This window comes from Poecilia mexicana, unplaced genomic scaffold, assembly GCF_051168715.1.
Source record: "Poecilia mexicana isolate PSO_F unplaced genomic scaffold, ASM5116871v1 scaffold_6, whole genome shotgun sequence".
Lineage (NCBI taxonomy): Eukaryota > Metazoa > Chordata > Actinopteri > Cyprinodontiformes > Poeciliidae > Poecilia > Poecilia mexicana.
Window position 1 is genome coordinate 23213556 of NW_028263375.1, and position 19822 is coordinate 23233377.

Below are 19822 nucleotides of genomic sequence, written 5' to 3' on the forward strand. Positions count from 1 at the left end.
GACACTCATGGAAACCGGATTTTTTTTAAAAAAAGACATTGTTATGTTCACCGTTTTGTTATCTTATTTGTGCTAAACAATGCCATCTAGTGGTCATTCTTGGTAGTTGTCAAAAAGCAGTAGGGAAAGTAGAAAACAGGAAGTACAGCACAGTTTCAGTCGCATGGCAGTTCCTCAGTCCTGCTTACGTTGTTTTCTTGCTTGCTAAAGGATCATCTGTAAGTATTATAAGTTGAATTAATTACATATGAGAACAGTTATCGCAGACATCTTCATTTGTAGAGAAATCATGTATTTTTCTGTTAGAAGTAAATTCGACCTGATGCTAAGCTAACTCTGACCACTAGTCTTTGTATATTAAACGGTGTTGCTACAGCAACAATACTTGTATGTATTTCTTTGTCCTGTTACAGTTTCACAGAAAATTGATGTCAGTAAAAACTTCAAGACGTCATTCCTGAGTCTGTGGAGTTTCTGCATTCGTGCTGTTTAGCTGTTTGGATAGCTGGTGTCATTCGGCTGGCGAGACCTATACAGACGCAATGAGAATGCTAACGTCCTCAACAATCTTTTATAAAATCATCCTAATGTTTGGAAGACAGTATGCTCAAATCTGCTGTTGGTAACATTTTTCAAGTTCAATTTCATTTCTGAAGATCATTGCAAGAGCAAACAACGGTATTTTATCACTTCTTGAAGGAGTGGCCATAAAGCGATGGATGAGACACACTGCCTGGACGAAGTTAGCTTTAAATGAATTAAATATAATAGTGTTTTTGTCTACGTTGTACCATCTAGAGCTCAAAGTCAAGCAGCCGTTAATTAACTACAGATTCATTTTTAGCAGATATTTTTTGTAAGATGATAATAACAAAGCTTAATAGTACCTAGCATTTGAGAAGAGCTCTAATTTATTTACTCCTGAGGGCGATGCAGTTGGCAGTAATTACATATAATTTAGACTTTACAGTGAATTTATTTAATAATATTCAGCAACAGATCACAGGATTCATTAATTGTAATTTGTACCTGCATTTTGCCCCTGTGGTGTGCAGTTTCATCACATTATGCTTACATTTCTTACCCATAAACAATTTCATTGTGTATATTGCTTTATTGTTAAGCAGCTAATTTATAAATGAAATATAATTTAACCAAATTCCACATTACTGTCCAATAATGTTTCATGATACAATATTTAGGTTTCGATCCCGTCATGTCCCTCGTAGCTCTCCTGAAATATCACTACTACTCTGCACCAAACCAGAATCACTTGAAATGACTTCCTGTTGGTTGGTACTATTTACTGGAGTCACATTTTAGAAAATGAGTTGAAAACGTTGGTTGTCAGAGTAGCTGTGAAACGTCCCCCAGGTGGGTTTGAATTGACGCCTGCGGCAGATGGCGCCCCTTTTTTTAGAGGCTACCTCTGGGGCATCCCGCCCCGGTTAGAGAGCAATGTTGCAGAATTCAAAAACTACTAGTTGCAACCCTCCGCTGTCGACGCTACGATCTAAAATATCATCGGTGCTGTATAAATATTCATCTTTATAGGTCAGTTTCCCTCTTCTGCCGGCTAATCTGTTGCTGGCTCTGATCCCATCTTCTCTCTCGATCAGATGTGCCCTTAAGGCACCGTGGCATCCTGGCTGCCGCTTTAAAGCGGGCCCATAAGGATCCCTTGCCTGCCTCAATATTCCCACATCAATTTTCTCCGCCGTGCCACTAACCAGACGCTGACAGCCAGACACGCATTTGATTGAGGCTGTGCAATCAGTCTGGTAGCCAACAGCTTCGTGCTTTGTGGATTGAAAAGGGCTCCTCGATTTTCTGCCATACGTGAGACAGCAAAGGTGCACATGTAATAGGTTCATTAAGGAGATGAAGAGCGGAGGCAGCGTGCATTGTGGGTAGCTTTTTTTTTTGTATGCATGAGAATTCTATATGGACTTCACAAAGAAAATGATTCTTGACCTGAGGACGAAATGAAGGATGCCTATCATATTCATGTGATAACCAAAAAATGAGAAATTGTATGCAACCCTGCATCTAGATTTACTGTTAAAGCACACAGTTTCTTTTTTTCTCTTCTGAAACTCTTCTGCAGCTGTACGAATAGAATATTTCCGCCTATTTAGGGCGAGCCTGTCACTAAGACCAAAATACAAAGCTGCAATAACTCAGGGAGAACAACTCTGCTGCCTCCTTCGTTGACATATGATAAAAAACATGCATTATTAGCCATATACGGGCAGCAAAGTACTTTATTACAGCAGAAGGCGAGTAATAAACATTTTTTTAATTCTCTTTGAAATCTTTGTTTTAATTTAAACCGTCACGGTCTCTCCTCTACCTCGTGTTACACTCAATTCATCATCTTAAAATTAGGCTATGATAGCTTTTTCAGTGACAAAAAAAATCAATGGCAGCAGAAAAAATAAATAAATAAAGAAGAGGCAAACCAGAACGAGATTACATCTGGTTTATGTCAGCCAGGATGACGAGAAGCATGGCGCTCTGTTGTGTCTGTGGAATGTGTGTGCGATTGGTGAACTGTAAACAGTACTTCCTGAGCATGTTTTTTTCTTCTTTTATTTCAAAACCAACATCCCCTACTCTCCTCTGTGTACAGTACTCATGTATTCGTCATGCGCATGAAAGCCTAACTAATTGAGGGCTTTTATTGACTTGCTTGAGCCATTCTTTATTTTTCGCTGCTTCTTTGACTTTTAGAAAGTAAACAGGTTGCACCAAATTTAAATTATTATACATCACCTCTTATCCAACAGGTCAAATTATACATTGAGGTTAAAATATATGGGTTCACCTTCACTTGTATTTAGTTAAGCTCTCTTTAGGAAATTGTGGAAAAAGCACAGACCTCTTGTCACAATAAGCAAAAGCTTTGGGATAATTCACGATATTTGGCCAGGGCTCTTAGTAGAACAGGAAGAGCTCATTCATATGTGTCGTCATCCTGGCATAAACCCTGCTTTTTAAGTGCAGTCCACATGTTTTCAAAGGGTTAAAGGAAGCGACTATTTCAACAAAAAGCTTAATTCATTCCAAAACCAGTTTTACTGTGAAACTGCGATTGTTGTTCCAAGTTTATGTCTAAATTTTTGACCGTCCAGGTGTTAATTTGAGGGGAAGGTGAAGAATTTTTCTTACAGCATCCATTTTGTGCTGCAAAACAGACATCAGACATAATGCTACAGCCGCTATCCTTGGCAGGTTGCACAGTGTTCTCAGGTTTTGAAAGCCTCAACCTTGACCCTAAAGAAAGTGCCTGTCACTGCAGCCAAATAGCTTAATCTTTGTCTCATTTCATTGTATTCAGTTTTACAGAGGGCGCAGGGACAGCCTGCGCTGGCAGCTGTACATTTGATCCAAGCTTAAAGGTGCTAATTTTAGAGCAGAAGCGTTTGTCTTGGTCAGCACTCTCTCAGTCAATGTTGAAATGAAACTGTCCTCATGGTGGACAGAGGGACAGTTGTTCCAGCAACTTCCTGTTTACAATAGCGTCGAGACGTGGCGCCAATTAGGGCCATCGGGTTGAACCTTGAACACAAGACGGTGGTCCAAAAGAATAATGGTTGCATTTTAAAACTGGTGTTGGAATGGGAAGAAACAGGCAAATATTAAAGCTTTGAAAATTACCCAGACTTCTCTAAAAAAAATAAAATAAATACAACTCCGTTCCTGGAAAGCAACCCATTTAAATGAGGCCTTTCAATGCTGATAAATCAAGAATTGAATCTCATAGCTTTAAAAAGCATGTGTTTTTTCTAAAACTTGCAAAAATACAATTCCACAAAACTACAGTAGAGGATTTTTTCCCCCTCAGTACATCATTTTTCTGGATGACAGAAAGTCTCCTATAAATTCAAACATGTACTCCCAAAATCTAGTCTTTAGAAATCCTTGAAGTTGTTTGTTGCGTCATCATTTCACCACGTTTTGTATCTTGAACATATTCATGCCTGTTGATGTACGTACGCTTCTCACCTGCACTGCATATGACCTGTCTTTGTTTGCGGCCTTGTATTTATTATAAAATTGCAGTATAAGGGCCTTCTTCTCAAACACTCCCGAGCAATAAGGTTAGCGGTCGCTGGAGACCGCCGGGACTGGTGTCAAAGAAAAGTGGCAACAAGATAAATGTGTGTAATCTCACAGCTGTTACCGATTCACAAACATCTTTCCTGAGGGAGCGGAGAATAGGAAGCTGCACTGGATGTGAGCACAAAATTTATTATAAATATACGTTTACATAACAATGCCTACGTCTCTCTCTATTTAAATATCTCGTTTAACCTGTTCTGTACCTGTATGTACATAATGTGTTGCTGCTGCTGTTACAAAAGGCCATGCAATATCTACAGTACAATAATACATCTATGAAACTTATCTCAATTCTCAATAAATAGTAATAAATTATCCACCTTCTACATTTGTACATCATATTGCACATCGTATTTTACATTACTGCTTTGGAATACAATTTTCCCTTTTTCATGATGGCTTGAAGTCACTTTCAGCTGCTTTGGCTGCGTTTCACCTTAACGTGATGAGCTTCTTCACTCCACATCTTCAGAAGAAAGACATTTCAGCTGCGCATCTTTGTCCTCGAACGTCACCTTTTTGTTCCTCTTTGGGTCGATCCAGGAGTTGTGAATGATCGCGTTGTTGGGCGTGGGGTCGGCCTCGATGATCGACACCACGCGCTTTTTCATCTTGCTTTTCAGGACCTTCTGGAACTTCTGCCTCGTAAAGGCATAGAGCAGCGGGTGAAAGATGGTGGTCCCGTATGCCATCACCAGGAAGCCGAGTCTCAACCGCACCATGAGGTTGCTGGGACCCATGCTCAGGATGACCGTGTTGAGAACCGTGATCGGCGTCCAGCACAGCAGGAAGGTGGACACGATCAGCAGGGACATCCTGAAGACCCTTTTTTGGCGTTCTCGCCTCTCTCTGTGGCGCTTCACGGCCCGCCGCAGGGCGATGATGACGGAGACGGACGTCCGCATGCCCAGCGTGGGATTGCGGCTGGTGCTGCTCTGGGACGCGTCCGTGGCCTCCTGTTGCGTTGACATGGCCGTCATGGACGGGCGCTTTTTCCTTCGAGCCTTTTTCTTCTGTGACGCGTGGAAACGTGTGCCGATGCGAATGTTGAGTGCCTGCAGGATCTTCGAGTAGGTGATTAGCATTACAATTGCCGTAAAGAAGAAAATAGGGATCTGAGCGAGCAAGTGATAATACAGGCCAGGTTCGGTGTAGTACTCGTTGCTGAGGGCCCCGTTCTCCACCGCCGTCTGGTTCAGCTCAGCGTGGTCGTTTGCGAAGAAGCCCACTTCGATAAAGGGAACAAGAAAACTAGCAAAGGACAGCACCCAAATCGAAGCCAGCAGTGCCAGCGCACGACCCATGGTCAGCACCCTGTTGGCCGGTTTCACAGAGATGTCATAGCGATCCAGGGTGATGGCGAGCACGTTAGCAGCAGTGGCGACGCTTGCGAAGGAGACGCAGGCCTCGTGAAAACAGCAGACGAGGGCCATGTCTCTTTCCAGGGAGAGAAGCACCACCACAATTGTTAAGGGGATACAGCACACACAGATCAGCACGTCCAGCACATGAAGGTTCATGGTGACGATGTTGCTGACGGAACTAATGAGGTTTGACTTCATACAGTAAAGTGCAAGCACTGTGAGGTTGGAGCTCAGACCCAGCAGTATTTCCAGCATCAGGAAGCCCGTCAGGGAGATCTGAAAGCTAACAGGGTAAGGGTACGGGTCGGGGGCCGCCGGACTCATGGCACTGCTGATGGGCTCAGTGTTGTCGGTGACTGTGACGTTGCTCATGGTGGCTTCTTTTTGTCGGCAGGGGAAAATATGCATTATCCTGCAAGTTAGGTAGAAGAAGAAAGAACTTTATAGAGTAAATGCTGTATTTGTCCATTTCTAGACAGTAAAAAACTTCACATTTAATGCTAGAGTTATTGGTGTCATTGTAAAAAAGGATAAGTCTTAGCTCAACGTCCTGACCTGCCTTGCCAGTTGCTTTCTTACCATATGTATTACCGGTAATGCATTATAGAGATGCGTCGTTCAGACTTTAGTGGCCCATTTGCGACTTTTATTGTGCTAATAAACATTTTCAGGAGATTTCGATTGGACTTTAAAAATCAGAAGCAACTACCTTCAAAATAGGTTTTACGAGCCCACCTGGTAAGAGCAGTCTTTAGTCGAGTACCTTAAACACTGAGTGTGCTGGAGAGGTATCGCTTTAGAAGTGGATGTTATTGTTTAAAGACAAAATGATTACGAATTAGCCATTTATAGCTGCCTCTGCATCCTATTCGCAGTAGAGCTTTGGTAATCCTATTTAGTAACTGTAAATACCCGTCTCTGTGTCCAGTCCCTAAAGTATGCATCAGATTTTTGAGTTTCCGGCTGGCTGATCACAGCTCAGAAATACACTTGGTGCATCTTTAGACTGTATACCGTTAAAACATAACATCTTACGTGAATGCTTCTTATTGCTTAAATAGCTAAGTGTGATTTGGTTATAGATTTCACTTTTTATTACTGACAAATATTCAAAGTGATTTATAAAAAAAACCAAAAACACAGCTCCACTCTGACTAAACACGCCTCCATGTCTCCGAGTCTCAAAAATAGAAATTGAAATGTGTTTCTTTTAAATAAACGCACCAAAGACCTCAGTCGTTTCAACAGAAGGTCTTGATTTTATGTAATCACAAAAAGCCTCAAGAGCGGCTCTGCAGACACTGCAACAACTGCTTTGCATACACACAGTTAATATTCTTCCCCAACATTATTCAAGGTAACACAAAAACAAAGCAAAGGCAGCTTTAATTACCTTTCACTCCAGAACTATCTGAACACCAGGACTGTGTAGTCAGAGCAGGCAGTCCATGCTGGATCCACAGAGAGACGCATCGCATCCAAACATAGCCGGTGGAAACGTTTCCGCTCTAGCAGAGCCCCCCCAGCAAGGCTTTTCCTTTCACTCCATCCCAGAGGTGCACAAAAGCACCTGAGTGTCTCGCCAAAAATCCTGGCTTTTTTCGCCCGAGCTCCACGGCCAAAAAGCAAGAGCTATCGTCAGTGAAGGCTTGCTTTGAGGAAGATGTCAGCATTGACAAATCAGTTGGGGAAAAAAAGTGTAAGATGTCAGAGGATTCCTCTGTTTAAAATATTATATTCCCAATTTGAAGCGATTCAAGCCAACCAAGAAAACACTTTTTAAAAAAGTCTTCTTTAGCACAGTACTGGAATATGTAACTCACAAAGCACCCAGATGTTTTTTTCCTTCTCTGTTTTTATTCCGGCTTACGGTTAACGTTACGTGTCTTACGGTAAACTTTAAATGTGGTAAACTGCTTCCAAACGTTGGGATAAACTCCAAAAGGAAAGAGCTGTCATTGTGTTGTTTGTTCCCCAGTATGCAGCAAGGTGGTGCTCAGAGTGTGCCGGGAATAGGTCAGTACATCCAGACGGTGTCGAGGCCTTTGCCTCCCCGGGGAGCGCTAATGGAAGAGGCCTTCACTCTCCAGCCTTCACACCAGTCTTTGTTCTTCTGGCTCCAGTCAACGTTGACTTGTGAACCGCGCTCAGGCCTCCAGTTTTCCCCTCGACAGGCAGCACCCTAAATCATCGGAGACTTTGCCGCCACATGGATGTCCAATTACCATGACACATGGGATCGCCGGTAAGTGGACGCATTGTGGCTGGATTCAGCAGTCTACGAGAAGGTCATTATCATGAAGCAATGGAAGTCGCTTCTTCAGCCGGAGAGCAGCAATCGCTGACATCAATTTGAAATCGCGGGGCAGGATGTCATCTGTATATCCTTCATTTGTATGTCTCTGGATTACAGTAACCTGAAGTGAGAAAGGAGGAAAAAAAGGAGAGTAAGTGACAGAGGGAGTGAGATGGGGGAGTGAGAAACAGCAGCGGGAGAAGGTGGGGGGGGGGGGGGGGTGTGAGCGAAACATAAGCAAAGAAGCAACAAGGAAATTCCTAATGACAAAGAACGCAGCCTCTGATCTTTCATCGAGTTCCATATGGACTTTACGCCATTGTTGTACCAATGCATCTTTATTGGCAGACATTTTGCTATTTATAAAGCCACAGCGCTGATGAAATGGTCATTCAGTTTTCATGACCAGACTGGCTGCCTTGAAGCTTTAGTACAGAGTGATCCCTTTGGGGAGTCTGTCACAAAGACGCGATTACTTTGTGTGTAGCTCCTTGTTATCCATGTAATCTCCTCAAAGAAACGTCTCGTCCCCTTTTCAAGGTTGTTCCGGCCGTAGGAGATTCCTTCACTTAACTCAATCGCACTAAAACATCGGGGGAAATGTTTGGTGTGAGTGATGCCTCTGTACCATGAAGATGTGATTGCACACACTTCACACAGTTGAAGCTCTTGCTTCACAGAGTGCATGTGCACTACAAGATGCACACACATGCAAACTTCTAAGTAAAGATGCCAAAAACCTTTAGCTTGAGTCATTGTTCATGAAATACAGTGCAACTGAGAATGTGCCGGACCCAAGACTGTGCACTTGGGGCTTCGTCTGCCGTCGTGCCCGCGTTATTTATAGTCTGACTTTAAATCAAGCCTACAAGTGTGCAGTGTCCTATCAAAGCACAGCAAAGCTCACCATGTGGAGTAAACAGAGGCTCCAGAGCCGCTCCGGTCACCACACTGTATCCTCTCCTCCCATCGCTGCAAAACAGCTGCAGGTCGACTGCTGATGATTCTGGTTGATTTCAGGGAGCACTAAAGGAATCACACCTGGTTTTCTTTGAGCAGCCAAGAGTCTTCAGTGTTTTCTTCATTTAGAAGAAGTCCAGCAAAGAGTTGTCCTTCATGGATAAATGTGACATTTCTGTTTCTTCCTCTTGTCTTCATTTTTGTCACCAGCTTAGACTGTGTGAATAATCTACATCAAACTAACTCTGTTACGCTTCCTCTGGATTAGAGTGCAAACCATCACACTCCCGGTATCTCTGCATCTCCCACTCTCTCCTCTTCCTCCCTCACATCTTTGCTCCCCCTCTCTCTTCCTCTCTCTCTCTCTCTTACTGCGGAGGTTTGCAGTGCTCCCCCAGTCCTGATTGGTCTGCAGTAATAGGCTTAACCCTTTTCTCACCAGCAAGGGGAGGTGTTTCTCGTAGTTCTGCCTCTGTCCTCGCTTCCCCGCCGCCGCCTGTGCAAGCCCCTTAGGGATTCGTTTCAAATGCTCCAAACGTGTTTTTGCTCTGTGACTTTTGATGTCGGTGTGCAAACGCGCAACGCTGCTGCAGAGACACAGACTTTTTAAAGATAAGGTGATGAAAACGCTGCGACGGTTGTAATTATCACGTAATGATGGAGCAATGTGTTTGTGAGGATTATGAGGCAGGAAAGAGGAGCAACATTTGTTTTGAACTGATTTCTTTTGCACTTACATAAGTCTTTGCACGTGAGACAACAGGGCTGTCAGAGGAGAGATCAGTTCTGGCAGCTTTGAGTGGGAGAAATGGATGGATGTTGCAAGAAGGACTGAAGTCAGAAAAAGCAGAGATGGAGTGCTGCAGTTCTGACTTATAGTGGCAATTTAGTAACTCGATCCGATCAGCGGGGGGGTTGACCATCCTCTGTTCCTTTGTCAGGTACAACCATGACCAGAGGCTATTCTGGCAAATCATGTCCTTCCTTTAAAGACAATGGAGGAAACTTTGCTCTCTTCTCAGAAAGGCAAAAGTTTTTGTCAAACAAGACATTTTTTCATTTGTTTTTTTGTGTGTTTTTTTTACATTAGTAAACAAACAAACAAAACAAGATTCTTATCTTTTGGCGCTGGATGGTTGCTTAATGGACATTACTTTAATTATGCCTTCTATGTACTCAGAAGTCAAAATGTCCAGGATTTATAGTTGGAAAAATTGATAGAGTAACTTGGAATCTTAACAGAGTTAGCATGTGTTTAATGCAAAGTTGTGTGACATATATTGTTTTTAGTAACATGATATTTTTGTGATAATTTACGCTACATGTGTCAAACTCATGGCACATGTCAGCATCAGGCCAAGTGTTGATGAATGCCTTTTCTTTGCCGTGGTTTAAAAATAACACTGAAAAAAAAAACACACTTTTCACCTGAGTGACACCTTTGTGTAATTGTCATATTGATCTACACTTAATTTTTCTTTATCTAAAAGCACAAACGTCACTAGAGTCCTTGAACAGTTTAATTTTATAGTAATAAGATTCACTACAGTTAGTGTTAGGTGTAACCTGGCCTTTGTCTTTGTACTCTGTTGCTCTTGATCCTCATCTCCCCTCAGTGCTCCATCTGGACTTTCTCCCATAGAAGGGGATTTCTCTGTTAGAATTTCAACTGGGCCAATCAGTGAACAGAAGGAGAAGTTGTTGTGAACGACGTCGATTTTCAGAACTGCAGTCTGACTGTAGTATGGCAATGAAAAATCATCATCATTAACAGATACTGGCTTGAAAACATCTGTCTGTATTTAATTTATCTATAAAATGTGTTCCATGTGGTGAATTGAGTAAATTAACGTTTCAATAGCATTCAGATTATTAACAAATGACTAAGTTAGAAGTTCTCAAAACGTGATGAGGAACATGGACTAAGTTTTCTTTATTTTGGCTTGAACTGGAAGGAAGTGATAATTCAAGATGCTCCCATTGCTAGCACAGACATGTTTTTATGAGCTGCAAGAATTTTAGATACCAGTTTTGGGGATTTGTTTTATTCATCGACCTCCACCCATCTATCCATTATTTAACATATTTATTTCCAGGGGTCTGGTGTCTACCTGCAGCGGTCAACGGGTGCGCGGCAGGCTACACTCTGGACAGGTCGCCAGTCCATCGCAGTATCTATTCACCTATGAATAATAAATGGGATTGATCTGAATTGGTTTTGCACAGGTTAATGCAGTGCTTGTTTGTCTTCTCTGTGTTGCACCCAAGATAATTTTGTGACTGAACTGAAATGAGTAGAAGAATCAACCAGCTCTTGTTAACTTGAAAACAAGCAAGATCCCAAACAAACGACCAGAAGTACACTCCAGAATCAATAACTCATATAAAAGGCATGGTTACAACACAAATTGCCCCTCTTTACTGCTGGAGCATGGCACACAATGAGCAAGAGAACAGCCTGATTTTCAACAAAACAAGCTGCCACACAGGTTGGACATATGAAACTGTCTCTGAAGGCCAGTTGGACAAAATCAGAGACAGTTTGGCTCAACACAGGACCACTTTACATTAGATCATGAGTATTATAAGTTAGCTGAAAATTTATTGTATGAATTTACTTGGTATGATTTGTTTGCTTGTGAAATGATTGCATAGATATATATTTTTAGCACATATTTATATTTAGTTCCAAAGGCTGGAACAATATTTGCTCCACTTGGTTATTAGAACAATATTTCCATGGTAACAAACTTAATTTATTCAAAATTCATAGATTTTTGAATCATCATTTTTCCAGGGTGCTGTGATTTTTAAAGCGCTTGTGCCAATAAAAAATAGATTTACATGAGATTTGTAATAAAATAGATGAAAACGTTGTTGGGGGGGGGGAACGTGAAAGACCGGAACAGAGTTACTCAAAATGTTATTCATGCTGAAAAAGAAAAAAGTCAGGATGTAACATTTCCCTCTCTGAATGTCAAAAACTGCAATTTCAGGAGATGTCAGAAAACAACATTTAGTCACCGAATGCTAATGTGTAACATCTACTTTCCGTGTCCCACTTACAATGTGGGCTTTAATTGACGCATATTGGAAGTGGTGTAATGAGCTTAGCAGCCAGTCGGTCTGAGAGTCCTGATGGAGTCCATTATTGACACCAATGTCAACCCTTTTAATGTGGGAGTAGAGGAAAAACCTTTATTGTAATTTGGTACAATCAAGGACACTGGATCACACTCGGATTCAAGTTGCTGTTCCAGGTGACGTGCACAGAGCGTCGCTGTTTGTGGGATGAAGAGAACCACATATGAAAGCTTCACATTACATGAAAGACATTTGTAAAGAGGAGCATCTTTATCTGTAGAGGTAGCAAAGGTGTGAAGTTCAAGACAGAAAGAGAAATCTCATTCCTAAAATCTCTTTATCATTCAGTAAACCATTTGGGTCGTTAGAAAGAATATAGCATGATGCAAAAGCATCGCATCAATGTGCATCCTACATCAATCAAATAATAAAAAAATATTAATTTACATATTTATTGTTGGTCTTACACCAATGGCAAGCTGTCAGCACTTGGAAGGTACTCAGCATTTTATTTAAGTAGCTCCAGAAACAAAATAATAATAAATGAATAAATGCTTGTGCTGTAAATAAAACTAGAAAATGTGCATTTCTTGTGAAAATGCAGCTGATGTACACTGAATGTTATTGGTGAAAATCCAAAGATCCCACCCAAATAGTGTTGGAAATTGGGGCAGAACAATGCTTACAAAGCCTAAATTCTAAGGTCACAGCGGTTTATAAGGGAAAATAAGCTAATAAGCTAAAACTAGCTAAAATACCAATGATCACATGTAGGCTAGCACTTGCATGTTGACCTACAGTCACATAATCCATGCAGAGTGAAAAAATCCATGTAAATGCTAAAATGCAACGCTAACACCAAGGCTAGCAGATTGACCTACTGTGAAAAAACTCCACGTAAAAGCGAAAATTAGATAAAAACCTGAAACTAGCTAAAATGTTACGTCTGGCCTTTAGCACTAGCAAGGTGACTACAAAAACATACTGCATGCAGTATGAAAAAAACCAATGTAAAAGCTCAAGTTAGTTAAAATGATTAGCATAAAGGGTATCATAATTATGTTGGTTTGTGCTAGCATGATAGCTGACAGTGCTACATCTAATTCACCATTAGCAACCAAAGATCTAGATCTTTGGTTGCTAATGTATCCAGTACTGGATGTAAAATTCTTAAACAGCATTTGTGCAAAGCTATATGAAACAGTCCTTTAAAACTAATCAGTTTTCCCCAGATATTAAATATGTTTAAACCTCAAATGGTCTTGTTTCCTCCCTGACATCTCTGAAACTGGGTGATTCATTGCAATTAGTTAGACAGAAACTGAAACATCAGCTGTAAAACACAAATTACATTTTTTATTGTAATTCTCCTGCTTAGTTGGACTTTGTATGTGCCATGGCTGATTTTCTTGGTGGAACAATAATCTTTAGAAGTGACTTCTTGATTTTGCAATGCTACTGCAACGCAGATTTTGGTTTGCAGTTTTTGGTTTTAAGGTGCCGTCTATTCATCAATAATTAAAACAATTGTCGTCGTAAGGTAGCATTGAAGAAATAATTCTATCGCATCATTCACCTAAGAAAGTAGAAACCTTGACAATGGCCTAAATTACATGCAGCACGTCTCTTTTTTTTTGGTGAAAATATTCCACAAATTTAAAGAAGGCTTAACAATATGAAAAAATGTTTACCTGTAGCCTGAGCCTACTTATGGATACTCATAAATCCTTCTATTTGAAAACGTTTTAAAGATCTGCACCAAAAAGAAACAGCATTTACCAAACCTTAGAGTTCAGCAGAAGAATGAAGTTAATATTTAATTTCACTTCATTCATATTTTATATCACTTTCTTTGCTGTCTGGTTTCAACTAGAGCTTTTTTTTTTTTTTTTTTTGCTCCTCTCACTCTTGAGTGCCTTTAGATGTTCATGGATCTGCTGTGTTCATTTGCCTGTTGAAAGCCTTGAATATCTTCGTACACCCTCCCCTGGTGCATACTTTGTGGCGCATCTGTGGGAAGTATAGGCTCTCTTTCTTGGGTGTGATGAAGAAAATGTGCACGTATTGTCCCTCGCTGGTCAGTAAGTCCACCGGATGCAAGCCAAACATCAGCAGGTAATCATGCAGCAGCAGGACAGGAGCCAGCAGAACCGGAGCACCCCGCCTCTTATACACTTTATCTCCTCTGTGCAGCTGGCATCGTGCACCCATACGACGCCACTGTGATTTGCCCCAGAACTGAAGCACTAATGGAGAGGCTGTTTTTGGATCTGTAGAAAGTGCCCTCTTAAAAGAAAAAAAAAACAACCCCAAGGAGCTTCGGTTTCATCCCCTCATGGGCTTGTGGGATCTGTTAACAATGGGGAAAACAAAATGCTGCTCGCTGTGCTGCTCTGGCTCAGCTGTGTGTGTGTGTGTGTGTGTGTGTGTGTGTCGTTCTAATAAGAGCAACAGCACATCCTATTTCTCTCATTATTCTCCTAACCCTAAATCGATGCTGGAGCAGGAGAGTCAGTGGAAAGGGAAAATGCAAGTAGATCCTGGTTTCAGATTTCAGGTGGATAAATTATGTTGATATCTTAGTTGTGGGGGAAAAAAAGTTGAAATGTTGTGTTTTTAGTGTTTTTATATACTCTTAATTTATTCCACATTGTCCATCCATGCCGACAAAGAACTTTAATGTATTTACGTCATAAGTCAACAAAAAACAATTGCATATTTTTCAAGTGCAAGGTAGAGCAGACTTTGTTGAGCTAAAGTAGTGACAGCTGAAACATTAGTTTGCCTACCAGCTGTGCTCATCCAGAGTCAGAAGTGTTCGTAGATCCTCTGACCGGATCTTAAATTAATCTTGTATTCATAGGTCACAAAGGTCACTCAGAGGAAGAAGTCATCACTCCAAAAGCAACACGAAGGACCAGATTACAGCTTGTAAAAACTAATATCTTAATGTTGGAGAGTGTTAAGAGAATAAAAATGAAAACTTCTGGCTTGTTATATTCTCTTGTGCTCCGGGATTCAATGATTCCATGTGTGGAAACAAAAGCCACACAGAGATGACAGTCAACGCTCCATAGCATACATTTTCAGAGTTTATTCTAACATTTAAAAGTATAAAATCCCATCAACAACACAGACACTTCAACACTAAAACAGACATTCATTTACCTGAGACAAATAGAAAAGAAGAAAGAAAGAAAGAAAAGCAAAGACATCTTTGGAGAATTGCAAGAGCAAATCTGATTTGTTACTCCCGTGTAGAAAGTTTTATAGTAAAGGCGTATTCTTGTCTTTTAATTTATTCAAATAAGGCGTATCTTTGCTCATCCAACCAGGAGCTGTCTCTGACCCTCTCTAAAGATAGAAACTCCCTGCAATTTGTTTCCAAGATCAAAAGCCATTTGTCCCCTTTTCCTAAACAGAGTGGAAGCAGAGATTCTCCTCTACTGACCTGAACTCCTGCTGTTTTACGGCTTTTCACAGATGAGTGTGAAAACTGGAACTTCTCCTGATTGTTTCCCACACAGACAAAGGGCAGTTCAAAAGATCCTAGCAAACCATCTGCTGCAACTACAGATAAAATAAAGGTCAATAGGGCAGAATAAGTTATTAATATGAAAACTATAATTAGGCTATTTCAATCAAGACATGTTAAGTTCTAAAACTAGCATATTCTAAATTTATTTTCTTAACAAGAGAGTTGTCCCATATTTGGATACATTAACCATTAACTCATTAAAAGAAGCATTTAATACAAGTAAATGAGACAAAATATGTAGTTCTTATACAAAGCGTGACATTGAAGTCCTTCGGTGTTCTGATTTTATAAGTCACAAATATGTGAGCAGCTTCATAAAATGTCGATATAGATTTGAAATAGCTGTCCCTGTATCTGTGCAGACTCCGGTTTACTTGCGGACTAGTGCATGATGCAGATTCTTAGTGAGCACAAACTAGTTCTTAAAGTTGTTTCTTCTTGTTTTGCCGCAGACCGGTGCTGCGCAAGCACAACTGAGTGCTGCATCATAAATCAAAAGGAGAGACCCTCTGCATTCTGGAGTTGAAACAGACTCTTCAACTCAGAGAAGGGAAATGCATGTCATTTGTTATTTAACTATGCAACATTTTGGGTTCATTTAATTACCTTTTTTTTTTTTTTTGCTTCTTCTTGTGCTGCACTTGATTTTGTTTGCTTTCTGATTTTTTGCTTGTTTGAGTCCTGCTGTTTTCACTTAAACAGCACAGCTGAGATTTTTCACCCGTTTTTTTCCTCCTTGTCCAAGTCAGTCACTTATTTTTTGGCCTCTTTTTAACGGTTCCTCCTGCCTTAGATTTGTATTCCAGGATGCCTCTGGAGCAACAAGGTGAAGTCGGCTAATTAACCTTCAGCATTGGATCGGAAATATTCTATCGAGCTTTCAATCCTAAATACCCCCCACAAACGCTTGCGTGGGAGAGACTTTCTCTGGCTCTTTCCGGCTGGGCTGTGACCTCCTCGCTGTTCTCTGTCACAGAGACGAACAACCTCTGCTGCATCAGGCCCTCAGAAGCAGGCCACTTCCTGTTTCGACACATCTGTTTACGTTCGCAGTGTCAAAGATTGTGCAGAGAGGCGTGGGAACCCGAAGCTTTGCATGGCGGTCCCCAACTCCATCAAGGAGAGGGACAAGTGCAGCGAAAGGCTGGCTCTCTGGAGGGGGGGGGAGTACGAAGCACGTATTACGCACACATGCACACGTTCCGGCTTCTCCCCACAGACACTCACTCATCACAGCGTTCTGTTTATCTTCTCATTTCATCCAAATATGCTGCATCTGCTGGGAATTCATCTGACTGGAGGTGTAGTGCTTTCTTACTCTGCAGCTGGTTTTTTGAGGAGTTCAGTTAGAGATCTGTGAACTCGGACCAATGGGAGGGTCACAGAGTTCGCTGATTCTTTATTAAATAAAATTTTTTATTGGATACAAGGGATGAAAAAATTATTTAATTGTTTTTTTGTTTGCGTCTGACTTTGAATCAACAAAAGGTAAATGCTTTTGGGAGCCTGATCTTGTCATTGACTTGGGTTTTGTTGACTGACGGTTTGCTGATAAAAAGCCTTATCCTGGTTCTCAGAAGCTGTCAGGGTCCCAACAGACAGCTGGAAGAAATGACCTGCCAAGGAGCACAAACACCATGAGCCTCTGAAGGCCGAAGCAGCGAAAACAAAAGAGCTCTTTGCGATAAACCCTGGCATTTGGTACCTTTTAGTTCTGTTTACCATTTAGACAAACTGTTTGTCATTTTTAATAATAGTTTATCCAAGTAAAATCAACTAAATATGACAAAAAAAAAGACTAGAGCAAAACTACATCGAATTGCACATATAACAAGCAAGCGATAATAGGGAAAAAAACCAACTAAAAACTTCTCAGTCTAGGCAAAAATCACAAAATTGGTCGAGGAAATCTTCTGCTGCAAGTTTACGAGATTAGAGGTTGTTGCCATTTGATGTTATGATGGATTTTTAAAAACCATTAATAAGCCCAGGAATGAGAAACGGGCCATGCGAGAAGCAAACAGAGGGCGATTTTGAGAAATGTCCAAGGAAGTCTTTTGACCTTCTGTGTGTTAGAATATTGTTTGGATCAAATAAAGCTTGATTGTTTCATTTAAATATAAAGGTCCATTAAAACAACGACTCCAATAACCAACAAGACAGACACACGGAAAGACACATTTGCTGGTTGAAACGACGCTTCATTTCACCTGCAATGTGATTTTGTTATAATCAGTTATCTATTGTATCACCGTATACCTTTAGTATGCAATAGAATAAAACTAAATTATGGAATTTAGTTTCACAAAGTTATGTTGAAATAGTATGGAAGGATTGTTGGTAAAGAGACAATCCTTGTAACATAGTGTTTGCATTTAACTTTATAGTGTCACATAAACCCTCAAGCTTTTGTTAATGTTTATAGAGAACAAACCAATTATTTTCTATATTTTTCCCTCTTTTAATTAGTTAAAATGAAGTCAATTTTTTCAGTTGACTTGAACAAGATATGTGTTGCATTAAAGATGTGAATCTCAGCTTCATTAAATCACACAAACGTGACATTTTAGCAAAAGTGTGGCTGATAGTATCCCAGTTAAAGCAGGATAACCAAATATGTGAATCTATAATGAATCTCTAATTCCACAGAGACACAAATTTGCTGATGGCGCCTAACAGCAATGTAACGCTTTGTAGCTTGTGAACTTTGACCTTGTGGTTGTCTGGCCAGACAATGCCTGTTTATTTTCCTTCCATGTTTCTCCTTTATGCCGGAGACTTGAGGGACTTGCAGAGAATGTCATGTGAGCAGCTCACGTAGTTTCATTCTCACGCAGTTTCATTCTTCTCTGTTGAGCATTTAGTATTCATTGCATTTTCATGAAACCATACCAAGTTGTTCTTTGCAATGAGAACAATTTAGCTATAAGCCTTAAAAATTGCTCAAGAGAAAACAGCTAATATATATATATATATATATATATATATATATATATATATATATATATATATATATATATATATATATATATAATCTTTTTTCTTTTCATATGATTGAAGCTTTCCATTTCACTTTATAAAGTCTATAAGAATATTGTTCAGTATTACTTGTGGACACAGACAGCATGAAATAGAGATATTGCTTCATTTCATTTGTTTGCTCCCAGTTCCTCTCTATGCTCATATTCTCCTCACTTTTCTTTCTAGCACTTGCAATAATGGCCCGGCACCAGAGCCACCTTTCTTCCCATGCTGGGCCCAGTCACTTCTTGTCAGTGATGCTGCTGCTGCTGCTGCTGTCACTTTGCTGCTAATGGCCGGCTGCCGATGCTCTGACAGGAAAGATGGGCCTATCTCCCTCAGCTGCTACCTTCTTAAGGTTCGTCTCCAGCTGATGTGGACAAAGACCGTCACCTTTTTCTTGGCATCCGTCATTCTGGCTGCGTAGCGTCACAGCGCCTCAAATGTTCCTTCATCAGAGGTTTAGCTTTCACCTCGTGATCCAAGCGTTGCCCCAGCTCTCTGGTGGGGTTGTTGAACCCAGTCTGCTTTGTAATCAAATGTTACATTTGCAGCTGGTGTGTTTCACTTTCACACCGCTCTGTGTCAAACGAACAAAACCCTTTGAAAAACCTGCTCACCCTCCTCTCCTGCACCAAGAACTACTAGAGAAATCCCTTAGTGTGCTTACATCTCTGCAGATCATTTTGCCTTTTGAGTGATTCAGGAGTTGTGCAGGTTTCCATAACATGAGGGTCTTGGCCCTTCATGTACTATGCTGCTCTCAATGTTCTGACAGGGTTAAGCTACCACCACCGGGTAACAACGACTTTGTAGGGGCTTTTAATTAGTACATGTCATTAGTAGTCATGCTTGACCAAACTAAATCCAGAGTTGCTCATTAACCCACAGCCATGTAGCATGTACCCTGATTGTCCTCTGTGATCAAACATTCGCATCTGGTGGCGCCGCAGGAAATTGTGTGCAAGTTAATTCAAAAAGTAGGAAGAACTCAGAATATCACTCAAATGCCATTTAGTCGTTTAGAGATAATTTTCCATTAAGCTGTTTGCTTTCAGTGTGAATGCATCTTGCTGTCAGTGTGGAGGAAGCTGCATCTCTTGGGCTCTTTGATTGTATTCATAATTGATCGTACTTCATCCAAGAGGGGAGACTTAAAAATGGAACCAAGTCGGGAAACATGAAAGCCGCCTTTCACCGTCTGTTTAAATATTAAACAACTTTAATAATCTGTTTCATGTGTTTGTACTGTTTTGTACTGCTTGTAAAGACAAGGTGTAGTAATTAGATTTATTAACAAGTAAGACCACTGAGCGAGAATAAATGATGAAGTAAGAATTTTGTGCCGATTTTATGTTTTTGTAAAGTTTTTACCTGGCGATATCAGATTTTAGGTGGTTCCATCTTCTTACCTTGTGACAAAAACACCTGTTA

The 19822-nt window shown here is 40.7% G+C and overlaps 1 protein-coding gene and 1 long non-coding RNA gene across 2 annotated transcripts; one reads left to right on the forward strand and one right to left on the reverse strand.

The window, feature by feature from the left end:
- The first annotated feature begins 123 nt into the window (after positions 1 to 123).
- LOC148158706 (uncharacterized) lies at positions 124 to 19622 on the forward strand. The gene is made up of 2 exons (XR_015763073.1): positions 124 to 218; positions 18575 to 19622. It is a non-coding gene; the product is annotated as an uncharacterized LOC148158706 (long non-coding RNA).
- Positions 4235 to 7838, reverse strand: LOC106916495 (G protein-coupled receptor 22-like). Its single transcript, XM_014984825.2, has 2 exons — positions 6883 to 7838; positions 4235 to 5901 (listed from the first exon to the last, which is right to left on the reverse strand). Exon 2 carries the CDS (start codon positions 5895 to 5897, stop codon positions 4581 to 4583), a length of 1317 nt encoding a protein of 438 aa, XP_014840311.1. The 5' UTR covers positions 5898 to 5901; positions 6883 to 7838; the 3' UTR covers positions 4235 to 4580.
- Positions 19623 to 19822: the final 200 nt, after the last annotated feature.